Consider the following 12,961-nt stretch of genomic DNA (forward strand, 5'->3'; position numbering starts at 1 on the left):
ATCTGAAACTTGAAATTTCATGACTTTTCATCATTTCAGGGGTTCTCTCTATGAGAATTTTTTTGGGGGGGTGGGGGGCTTAGTTTTTGCTGGGCAAAAAAAGTTACAAATCTTCTGTTCGGGTCACATACGACCCGGACCGAAAACTTTTCATTTGAAGTGCTTATGTTTGGTCAATTTGAAAACTTTTTTCACTTGGAAAGTAGTCTGAACATTTCTGCACACAATGATATGAAAATTGAAATGAAAAAAGTAAATCTTATTGGTTTATTTTGCGGATATAATGCATGCCCCCCCGTTTTTGTGATTTTTTTTCAATTTATGGATAGTTTTGCTTGCAAAATCCATTCTATTTTACTAAAGTTGGTGTGGGATTGGTAGCTTGAACATTTCTGAATATAAGAAAAATATAAAGGAACTGAAAAAAATGATTCTTATTGGTTTTTTAACATCAGAAATAAGCCCCCCCCCCCTCGGCTGCTTGCATCCATTTTCACTTTTTATTTTTTTATGCTCCAAATCCGAAATATTCTTTAAAATCTTAGGCATTCATTTACTCAATTTAACAATGCTGATCATCAAAAAAATATTTGTGGGGGGGGGGATGTTTTTTCTGGGCAAAAAAAAAGTCACGTTTACTCTGTTCGGGTCATATAGACCCGGACCAAAATGATTTTTTTAAGGTACTTGAATTTGATCTTTTTGAAAGCTTTTTCAACTGGAAAACTAGTTTGAACATTTATGAACATAATGATATGAAAATTGAACTGGAAAAATTGAGACATATATTTTTATTTTGATCAAAAAGCCCCTCCCCCATCCTTTCTGAATTTCGTGTCAATTTCTATTTTTTAAGGCTACAAATCCCTAAGGAATTTTCCCCCAAAAGGTTTGATATACTAAATTGAACAGTCCTGAACATAAGAAAAATATAAATGAACTGAAAAAAATGGTTCTTATTGGTTTATTTTTGCCACAAAAGGGCCACCCCCCCTCGGCCTTGCTGTGTGCCATTATTGTCACTTTTTATACATATTTGGCTAGAAATATTTGGAATATCCTCTTGAAACAATCCTGAACATAAGAAAAATAGAAATGAACTGAAAAAAATGATTCTTATTGGTTTATTTTTGAATATAAAACCATATTGTCTTGTACTCGAGTATAAGCCTACTCGAGTATAAGCCTATTTGAGTATAAGCATGGGGGACCATTTATGTGCAAAATAAACCAATATGCTTCAATTTTTCCAGTTCAATTTTCATATCATTATGTTCAGAATGTTCAAGCTACAAATCCCACACCAACTTTAGTAAAATAGAATGTATTTTGCTAGCAAAACTATCCATAAAGTGAAGACTATTTCAAAAAAACGGGGGGACATGCATTTCATCAACAAAATAAACCAATATGCATCAATTTTTCCAGTTCAATTTTCATATCATTATGTTCAGAAATGTTCAAGCTACCAATCCCACACCAACTTTAGTAAAATAGAATGGATTTTGCAAGCAAAACTATCCATAAATTGAAAAGAAATTCACAAAAACGGGGGGGGGGGCATTATATCCGCAAAATAAACCAATAAAATTTACTTTTTTCATTTCAATTTTCATATCATTGTGGGCAGAAATGTTCAGACTACTTTCCAAGTGAAAAAAGTTTTCAAATTGACCAAACATAAGCACTTCAAATGAAGAGTTTTTGGTCCGGGTCGTATGTGACCTGAACAGAAGATTTGTAACTTTTTTCGAACAGAACAGCAGGGTTAAAAATCATCATCAACTCAGAGTTTTCCAAACCTGCCCAGAAGCCGAGAGGGAAAGAGTGAGAGGGAAGGAGAGAGAGAGGAAGAGAGGAAGAGAGAGAAACAGATAGAAAAAAGAGAGGAAGGAAAAGATAAAGAAAAAGAATGGGAGTAAGGAAGAGAGAAAGAAAATCAAAATCTAGTTTGAAACTAGCTCAACTATTTAAGTGGCATTTTGATATTGATAGAGTTGCCCTATTATGAGCTCACTGTTATAGACACACAGTACAGTATTTTATTTTGAAATTCTCTGAGGCAAAACAGGGTGGGTTTTTTGTTTGTTTGTTTGCTTGTTTGTTTATTATTATTTTTGTGCCGCCCAGTCCCGAAGGGACTGCCGCTCAGACACTATACTTTTCCGCCCCCCCCCCAAAAAAATTAGAGGGAACACTGATACACGCTATTCCCTGAAGATGGTCTCCAGAATGGGTCTAGAGCAGTGGTTCTCAAGCTTTCTAATGCCACGACCCCTTAATACAGTTCCTCATCTTGTGGTGACCCCCAACTATAGGTTTAGTGCCAATTCTTCCAACAGATCTTTAAGCTGATTGACAAGAGGTCAGAGGGACACCCCCCTGTAAACACATGATTGGTTGGATTGTAAAAATATGTTCCAAGGCGCCAGAATAGAAGCTTTAGTTGCTAACACCATTGGAAATTTGTCTTTTCCCATGGTCTTAGGCAACCCCTGTGAAATGGTCGTTCGACCCCCAAAGGAATCCCGACCCCAAGGTTGAGAACCACTGGTCTAGAGGCTTGAAAGACAAAACCTCTGGTCCTGGAGACTGACCCAGATTGGATCCTGGAGAAAAAACTATTTTTAAGTCTGTAATGGAGAAGAAAGATTCTTCAAATGACTCTGTGACAAGAGCTGGGGAAAAAGGGAAATATTTCAACAGGTAGGAAATAGCCGCCCTGAGTCTTCGGAGAGGGGCAGCATACAAATCTAATAAATAATAATAATAAAATAGATTAGGCAGAAAAAGGTATTGCTACAAACATAGAGACCGTATGCAGAGGTTTAAAAAACATTGCAATAGTGACAGAAAGATGCTAGGTAAGATTGGTAGAAAATAGAAACAAGCATAGAATTAGCATTAAGAGTAGAAGTAAGATATAATAGTTTAATTTTCCATAAAGCAGCTTTTTTTGGAGGGGGGGATGTCTAATCCCAAACCTAAGTCTCTGTGCCAATGATCTGTATCAGATTAAGAAAACCCTAACTGAACTGGAAGCAATTTAAATCAGGAAATATATTTTGCCTCTATTCAATAATATTTTTAAAAAGGGATTGGAAAAATACGCAAGTATATTGAGGGCTATCGTTTCTGAAACCTCAACATTACCTCCAGTTGAGGGTAGCCCTCAAATATCAGCTAGAGTGGGAGCATAGCAAGAGAAGAGCATATATTCACCTATTATTTATGAGCCTTCCAAAAAATAGCCTTAGGCTAACCCATGATGGTTATTATGGTTATTATTATATCCTTAGAACTAAATGAATACTAAAATCTGCTATAAACATTTGATAATTTAAGTTTAATTACTGTGGCTGACTTGAAGGACTGTCAGTTAGATTAAAGGATAATTATGGGAAAAGGCCTTTAAAGACTTACTGTCTCATTTTGCCCAAATGATCATAAAAGCAAAATTCAAATCAAGAGATACACAAGCAATTTAGAAACTCAAAGAGTTCAAGCAGTTCTGGCCTTTTGGCAAACGCTACACTTCGCAATGCAAAATTCCAAATCCTATGTAATATAAATTGCTTACTTGGGGGGGGGGGGGGAAACTCACATAGGTTCACTGGGACTTATTTTTAATTAAAAAATAATATTGTGAATACATATGCTTGATCAAATTACTGGAAAATGGCTCTAATAATAATAGAAGCTTGTAACCCTTATTAAAAACTTAATACTGATCAAAATATTGGACAGTGATGATCCAGATAAAATGCTCCATCACAACAAACCCAGACAAGAAAGAGAGAGGCTTTCACACAAGACAGGCCTGAAGAAACAGAAAACATGATCTGTGGCTATTTTCAAATTCTGCGATAATCCTAAATGTGTGGTAACACTGCTTGGGAAAAAAATGAATTAAGAGTAAATAGGCACGTACGTTCAAATATATGATAAAATATATTCCTTATATGCTGAAAAGTATGAAAAAAGTAACTCCAAATAGACTTATGGCAAGAATTCCTAGTTTATTACACTAAGTAGGAGGGCTGTGTAGAATATTAATTCATTAGCCAATACTTTTTCTATTAGTTTTTTTAATTGTTATATTTAGTATATTTCTCATTAACATTTCATCCTGATTAGGCAAATATTCTGAGCTACCTTCCTCAACCTGATGCTTTCCCATAGTGTGATTAGAAGAGTTGTGGACTATGAAAAGCTATTCTTACAGGATAATTAAACCTGTATTTCTTGCTTTTAATAATGGGGGTTTTAGTGTTTTTTAAATTATTAGATTTGATCTTACATTGTCTTTGTTATTGTTGTGAGCTGCCCCGAGTCTATGGAGAGGGGCGGCATACAAATCTGATTAATAATAATAATAATAATAATAATAATAATAATAATAATAATAATAATAATAATAATATCAGAAATAATTATTTCATCAGCCATTCTTTGTTTCATTAAAAAAGACCACAGTACAAATAGCTTTAGTGGAAGCAAATAAGACAATTTTAAGGCAAATAAGACTCAGAATCTTTTCTCTTGAAAAAAAGTTATTTAGTTAAAACTTTCCTCTACTTGTTTCTGAAAAGTACATTAATTGTGTGAAGGAGCCCTTCAGCTATGATTCTTATTTATTTAATAGCTATATATTTTGAAAAAACATTCCTATACTCTGTTAATTTCTTATATTTTATAATAGTATTTTAAAACCCCATAGAAAGGTTTAGCATATTCTGTAAAACTCTGTATTCATAAACCTAATTTCTCCTTGTTGCCATGGCAAAAACTGCTTGGGTTGATTTCAGTGAATTTGCTTCAAAGCAGAAGATCCCATCTAAATTATATTTCTAGCTCATCAATAGAAAATGAATGCAGAAGAAAAATTAAGACATCCAAGACATAAATGCCCATGTAGCACCAACACTCCGCAGTCTGCATTGGTTGCCGATCAGTTTCCGGTCACAATTCAAAGTGTTGGTTATCACCTATAAAGCCCTTCATGGCACCGGACAAGGGTATCTACGAGACCGCCTTCTGCCGCATGAATCCCAGCGACCAGTTAGGTCCCACAGAGTGGGCCTTCTCCGGGTCCCGTCAACAAAACAATGTCGTTTGGTGGAGCCGGGGGGAAAAGCCTTCTCTGTGGCGGCCCCGGCCCTCTGGAACCAACTCCCCCCGGAGATTAGAATCCTTGCCTTTCGTAAGCTTCTTAAAACCCACCTCTGCTGCCAGGCATGGGGAAACTGAGATATTCTTTCCCCCTAGGCCTTTACAATTTATGCATGGTATGTTTGTTTGTAGGGATGTTTGGTTTTACAATAAGGGTTTTTTAGTTGTTTTAGTATTGGATTTATATGATGTTTTTTATTACTGTTGTTAGCCGCCCCAAGTCTACGGAGAGGGGCGGCATACAAATCCAATAAATAAATAAATAAATGAATGAATGAATGAATGAATGGATGGATGGATGGATGAATAAATAAACAAACAAACAAACAAACAAACAATTAGCATGTAGCAAAATGACCAGAAACCTGAAGTCCTTCTTAAAAATTCAGCTAGAATCAATTTACTTGGATAATATAGTTTCATCGGTGCCTTACTTGTTTATATTGCTGCCTTCCTTCAAACGTTCACCTGCAGCTCCTGTTTTAGATACTCTCTCACTACCAGCCAGATCAACCAGGCTAACTTTGCTCACTTTCTCTCCAGAGTTCTAAGCAGGGAAGGAAAAGAAAATAGGCTGAAGCTTTATTAATGGACATTATGATTTATAGAAGAAGTAAAAATTCATAACCAGAGTTGGGTTGCTACCAGAACAGCTAATTGTGCACAGCTCTGTGTGTCTGGAGCATGAGTGCAGGATTGAGCGCAATTTTGCTTCATGCACCTGTGCAGGTAGCAAAATCTCGCACATTGCGTGCAGGCGCAATTCGGCAAGGTATTTTGGTGGTCGAGGTATTTTTTTGTTTCTTTGCACAGGCACACGTTGAAAAGTTGTATTAAATGTGGTTAAGTGTCATATTGGATCTTTTTTCATTCAATATTTACTTTGGTATTTAATGCAAAATAAACTGTAGTATGCATTAGAAATCTTATCATATCGGAGACTCAATGCCTTCTTTGGTTGACTTTAACTGTCAAAGAATTTTAATTTTAAAACCGTTTTATCACCTAGCCCTTTATTTCAGATTAAGAAAATAATCTTTACACCTACAACAGTAGAAATTTCAGTGGACATACATTCATATTTTACATTGTCATTTATACATTTTCAGGCAAATACCACTGAAATCAACTGGATAAGATTTAAAATTTTCAACATATTACCAAAATAATAACATTTCTTTAGGTTCAATTCACTTACACCAGACTGCAGATCATAAAGTGTTTGAGTGATGATAATATTAAATACAGCATGAGAGCGACTGCTTTCTTCATTCATGTTGGTGGCTGCAACCGTCCGGGATTTATTTCCCTCTGACATTAGTGACTCTATATCCTGATGAATAACATAAAACAATGGATACAATCCATTTCAGCATTTGCGATTTATAATTTTAGATGTAAATAAACAAATACAACTTAAAATATTATATGCATATTATGTGTCTATTTTTTTCACAATTATGGAACGCCTTTTCACTCTACACTTAAAGTTCCATCTACAGTACTTAAAAAAGCACGGTTAAGATCTATTCTCTGAGGTTGCTGTTCAAAATACAATGTGTCATCCCACTTACATTAATATTAACTTCATGTAATTGGTTCAAAGTTAGTGCAACAATGGACATTTTTGCTTCCCCAAGTATAAAATAAAAACTCAATTATACATATATGATTTGCAAAATTGCTTAATGTTTGATATACCTAATTCAAAATGTACCCCCAAAATAGCTTAGTCAACTGAAAATAAATAAATTAATATAAATTAAATGTTTTAAACAAAACTTGTTTAGTTATCAGTACATCTAAAATGTATTAGTAGTTAATGGGTTTTAAATACTCATTACTGTAAATAACCTATATAACTTGTATTTTCTCCCCAATGTACATTTCCCTTGTCTGTTTTTTAACAATATGTTTAACACACACATGTTTTTTATGCAAGTGAATCTGTCTTATCACAAATAACTTTCTTACACATATTGTTCTTATATAAATTAGCTCCCATGCTTCGTTTCTCACCGTCCATGCAAGCATAGAAGTGCAAATACATTCTTCAACCCAGGAATATCGTTATATTGACCAAATTCTTACACTTTACTTACTTCAAAGCAAGTCACGGCTAGTTGAGATAAACCATCTACATATGGACCCAAAACTTTATGCTCACGAACTTTGAGGGATTGCCGACTCCTTTCAGACAAAAATATTGTTATAATTTAAACTTTGTTATGAAAACGAATCAGTAAAATTAATTCATTATAGGGCAATGAACATATAAACTTCTTCTCAAAAGGAAAATTCATTTAGCAGAAATATAATGGCTTATTTTTACTAAAAATATTTTCATATATACACTGTAAAAAGACACGAAACAGAAAATGAAAAACTGAAATTAACATCCCCCTGGAAAAAATCTGGTTCCTTTACAAATAGAATAACCTTTAGAATAGCCTTTCTAAAATCTCCATAAATTTTTTAAAAACCCCGCTGTTACATTAAAACTGACATCTGCATCTTCTTTTAAAGACAAAATCTTACAACTAGCAACATTAATAAACACTACTCAGTGTTGTGATTCCGTCTGAGGCCCCTCAGGGAACGGCTTCCTGCTCAGAGGGGGAGGATGAGGAACAGGAGGTTCAGGCAGATGGGGAGGAGGAATCTCAGGCTGAGGGAGAGGGAGGACAGCCATAGTCCCCCTCGGGGGAGCTCTCCCCAGCAAGCAGCCTGGATTCCTTAGATGAAAATGCACAAGCAATCATAGATCTCCGGCAGAGAAGAGCAACACAACGAAGGGGACAATTAGCCAGGTACTTTCAGCACTAAAGAGGCAACAGCTGGGTTTGGGTGTGGTGCTCTCTGGAAAGGCTGAAAAGGCAGACCCACCCTTCCTGGCTTGTGGAGTATTATCTTTGGGAGTCCTGGGACCTGGCTGTGATCTTTGGCGTCTTGGAATTCTGGTTTGTGACTTTGAATACTGAAACCTTGGGGGGAAAAGGTGTGGGTCTTATTCTCTACAGTGGTGGGTGTGCCAGCAAGAAGTCTGCTGTATTGTCTGGCCATCAGGACTCTGCTGTGAAGTCTCATAGCCTGCCTGTTGGGAAGAACAGGTTTTTCCCTGTGTTTATTTTTCAAACTATAAAGTGCTTTTGCTTTTACCAGCGTGTCTGGCTGCTTTTTCCAGTTGGTGTTGAAGTCTGGGGGCACCCAGACAGAACACTCAGTAGAGCAGGGTCCCCAAACTTGGCAACTTTAAGACTTGTGGACTTCAACTCCCAGAATTTTCCAGCCAGCTATGTCCACAAGGCTTAAAGTTGCCAAGTTTGAAGACCTTTGCACTAGAGACGCTTGACAATTCTGCTTGAATAATTATTGCTCTCTGTAATAATCAGGGTCAGATTTACATTACACATCCCAGCAGCAGAGATGTGACTTCAAACTGGTTTCTACAATTTAGTGGTAGTGGTGGCAGAGGAGATCAAATAGAAATGATATCAGTTAAGAAAATAGTTTCCATTCTTGTCCATATACTTTTTCCCCATTAAAAACAGTTAAGTTTAAAGATGGACCGACACAGCCACTCTCAAATTAAAAAGAAATCCTGTTTTGAACCTGCCACAGCAAATAGTAAACCGATATTATCAATTTTTATATACTATTAGGAAAACAATGAAAAATGCACACTATGAAGTGAAACTAAACAATATGTACCAAAGTTCCCTCAAATATACTATACATTTAGAGTTAAAAAGGATTTTTTTTGGGGGGGGGGGTGTCACTCACCCTTTAGGGTCAAGTAGATCTCTGACCTTTTCATTATAGATTTCCATATAGGACACCTCTACTTTAAAAGTTTGTGAATCATTTTGTTCTAAAGTGATTCTCTGAAATAAAGCACAGCAGAGGCGTGGGATCAGACCCAACTGCTCTGCATTTCCCATCATTGAGAAGGATTTTCCTGAGCCTAAAAGAGGAATATAAAGATGCATTTCATATTTAAAAACAGAAAAGTTATCAATTGCTGTCTCTTTCAAAAATGATAAGTAACAAATAATAAACTGTACAAATTGCACCATCTCAGGGGGGGGGGGGGAGTCTATTTCAGTTAGGGTGATAGCATACAATAAAGTATCATTTTCCAAGAATGAATGTCAGCTACAGAGGGAAGATTCATAAGCTCGGGGAAAATATGGCTGCTTTAAAGTGTTCCCAAAAGATGCTACATATACAGTATGTCCACACATACTCACAATCACATTTTACCTTTCAGTTCCAGATCTCCACATAACCCTGTCAAATAGTTTTTCCTTACCACCCAACAGGGAAGATTAGAAGCAATGCAAACTATGCCCCCAAGGCTCAGCCCTGATTCAGAGAAATACTATGCCTGATTGTATTGAAAGCCTCCTACAGCCAGAGTCCCCAACCTTTTGGGCACTAGGGACCGGTTGTTGTGGCCCGCCAGCAGCCTGTGCAGCTGGTAGTGGATCCCCCAGAGAAGAGGCTGATGTGGTGATGCACCAGTGGCCTGTTCAGTGAGAAGGCTGAAGAGGACTTGGTGCCAAAAGGCAGGAGTGGTTCCTCAGGAGGAGGTCTCCTCAAGAGTAGGCTTGGAGCTAATTGGCCACTCCAATGATGGTGACGCAGGCAACAATTTGCAGGGAGCAACATTCATTCATATGCCTTCATGTTTTGAATTCAGAAATATCTACTTGGCTCTTGTTCTTTCTCTTGGCATTCTTTGGAGAGGGGTCTTCGGAGAGGGGCGGCATGCAAATCTAATAAATTATTATTATTATTATTATTGTTGTTGTTGTTGTTGTTGTTGTTATATTATTATTATTATTATTATTATTATTATTATTATTATTATTTATTAGATTTGTATGCCGCCCCTCTCGGTAGATTCGGGGCGGCTCACAACAATAACAAAGACAATGTAAGAACAAATCTAATAATTTAAAAAACACTAAAAAACCCGTTATTAAAAGCAAGCATACACACAATAATAATTATATTATTATTATTATTATTATTATTATTATTATTATTATTATTATTATTCCTGCAAATTGCTTTGGGGCATTTTGCCAACCATTGTAAGCTTCCTGATATTTCCGAGACTCTTTGCTCAGACTTGATTTATTACCGTATTTCATGGACTCGTGCTGGCTGTTAATGAAGTTGAATTAGCAGCAGGTATTCAGAAAAAACTGTTTTACACTGTATTAGTGTTTGCCAACTACTAAGAAAACTCATTGGTAGTCTTTAATTTAGTAAATGCAGGTTTGGACTGAATTTGTGTGCGCTCCGTTCTTTGTGGTTCGTAGCTGGGGCAAAACACCAGTGCTGCAGAGAGAGGATTTTCAGCAGAACAGAGTAAGAGTGGTTTCCCACTACATCCCACAGACGCTTGTTTGTGTAGCCTCGTTTTTGGCATGTTGTGCCCCAGTGCCACTCCACAGACCGGGATTTAGGGACCCATTCTAGAGAACCACCAGGGTTAAAGCAAGATAATAATAGAAAAGCAGCCTGAAAAATCCAGGGGGGGGGGGGAACCTGGACCAAAGAGAATTCAATAGAGGACAGGGCCTTTCTGTTAATTTATATTAAAAAGACCTATCAAGAAGGAATGGTGGGGAAGGAAGATGAAATTATTGGACCTAAGTGAAGTCCTGACCTTAAGGAGAGTTCACACAGTGAAGAAGATACTGGTGAGTGGTTTTTCTTTCCCAGAAGATGGTGACAACCTCCGCAAAATGTATAATTTCCATTTGGAACTTATAAATACAACTCTTACCTGTTTGTCCATATGCAAAAATGCAAGCATTATATCCCTGAAAGGCTTTCTCAAGAATTCCTTCTCCAAGGCACTTAAACACAACTTGTTGATCTACAAAAAAGGAGGGGGGAGGGGGAGGAAGGAAATAACTGAAATTGAATTATCTATACTGTGGTGCACTTTGCCCCCTCTGTATCAATCAGATTGTTCATGGAACTGTCACTGTTGTTTTTCATTGGCAGCAATTCTAACTTTTGGAACACATATTTATGACAGTTGCAGTGTTTCAGGTAATGTGATTGTGTTTTTCACAATCTTATTGACAACCTTATTGTCAATAACCTTATTGACAAGCAAAGTCAATGGGGACACCAGATTCACTTCACAGTTGTGTTACTAATTTAACAAGTGCAGTGATTCACTAAGCCATTGCAGTAAGCAAGGTCCTAAAATGGGACAAAACTCTGTCTCGTTTACCAACCTAAATTTTGGACTCAACTGTAGCCGTACGTTGAGGACTAACCTGTCAAAAAAAGTCAAGAACACTCTGCATTTCTATGCTGCCTATTTCACCTAAGTGACTTAAGATTCTGCCGAGCCATAATTTAGTTTATTTTTTGTTTTTACTGATGTATACATGTCAGAGAATCAACCATAGTCTCTTGCTGCTCTATTGGCTGCAGTTGATTCGTTTCCACTGCCTGGTGGCTAGGAAAGGATAGAACCCACATTGTCCCTGCTTAATAAAGAAGGCTAAAGACAGCAAAAAGTTTGAGCTAGCCTAGCGATACATGGAAGAAACAAATACAAATACAGTGGTACCTCATCTTACGAACGCCTCTTCTAACAAACTTTTCAAGATACGAACCCGGTGTTTAAGATTTTTTTGCCTCTTCTTCCGAACTATTTTCACCTTACGAACCCAAGCAGCTGCTGCTGGGATGAAGGGGTTTCTTTTTTTCCCCTTTTTTGAAGAAAGGGAGGGGCGGCTTGGAGGAGGAAAGATTTTGCAGAGAACAACATGCTTGCAAAGGGACTGAAAGGGTGTCTTTTGAAGAAAGAAAAGGGAGGGGCGGCTTGGAGGAGGAAAGATTTTGCAGAGAATAGGGTCTTTTGAAGAAAGGTGTCTTTTGAAGAAAGAAAAGGGAGGGGCGCCCCCCTTGCCTTTCTTCCTTCCCACTCATCCTTTAGCCCAGCCTTGCTTCTTCCACCCGCCCCTTTAGCTGCTCCTCCCTGCCCTCTGTTCCCCTCCCTTCTAAAGTTTGGGATTTTCCTGAAGGATTTGCACGCATTATTTGCTTTTACATTGATTCCTATGGGAAACATTGTTTCATCTTACGAACTTTTCACCTTGCGAACCTCCTCCTGGAACCAATTAAGTTCGTATGATGAGGTACCACTGTAGGTCATAATTAGGACAAGTACAAAGAATGCAGTATACAATTTAGTGTGAATTGTAAAACCAGTTCACTTAATGGAATCCAAAATTTAGTTACTGCAAAGCTAGCACATCAGTTGTTTGGAATTGAGGCTTTTAAATGGCATTTTGTTAGGATTGATCCTTGGCTGAAGGTGTGTGGCCAATGATTAGAAGGCTGATAGGACTGATGAAGACAGATCATCTTGCAACCTTTCCTGCAGGCTTCCCTAATGACTTTGCTTTGCCAGCAAGGAAGGTCACAAATGGGAATCATATAACCACAGGATGCTGCAACCATTGTAAGTGTAAGCCAGTTGCCAAGCTCCCAAATCACACTTATATTATTGTGGCAGCATTGTAATGAATAAAACTTCGAGAAACAATTTATCACTCATTCAGCGCCACTACAATTTTGAACAGCTGCTGAACAAATGGTCATTAAATGAGGATTGTCTGTACAGCCCAAATATATTGGGACAAATACCATAACAATTGATAAAGCGATAAACCAATGTTTTATCTTAAACAGAAATAGAGAAGAAATTTTTGAATCAGCTGAAGATAGTGGTAATGAAAAATCATACCTG

The 12,961-nt window shown here is 37.2% G+C and overlaps 1 protein-coding gene across 1 annotated transcript in view; it reads right to left on the reverse strand.

Annotated features, from left to right (window-relative positions):
* LOC139164791 (kinesin-like protein KIF13A) overlaps nt 1-12,961 on the reverse strand; it is a 72,402-nt gene that overhangs the window by 56,859 nt on the left and 2,582 nt on the right. The window contains exons 2-6 of the mRNA XM_070747332.1: nt 10,973-11,065; nt 8,956-9,136; nt 7,275-7,362; nt 6,371-6,505; nt 5,607-5,719 (exon numbers count right to left, since the gene is read on the reverse strand). Of these exons, the coding sequence (XP_070603433.1) occupies nt 5,607-5,719; nt 6,371-6,505; nt 7,275-7,362; nt 8,956-9,116 (497 nt within the window). The 5' untranslated portion in view covers nt 9,117-9,136; nt 10,973-11,065. The remainder of the gene's footprint in view (nt 1-5,606; nt 5,720-6,370; nt 6,506-7,274; nt 7,363-8,955; nt 9,137-10,972; nt 11,066-12,961) is intronic.

The sequence above is a fragment of the Erythrolamprus reginae genome, chromosome 3 (assembly GCF_031021105.1).
Source record: "Erythrolamprus reginae isolate rEryReg1 chromosome 3, rEryReg1.hap1, whole genome shotgun sequence".
Lineage (NCBI taxonomy): Eukaryota > Metazoa > Chordata > Lepidosauria > Squamata > Dipsadidae > Erythrolamprus > Erythrolamprus reginae.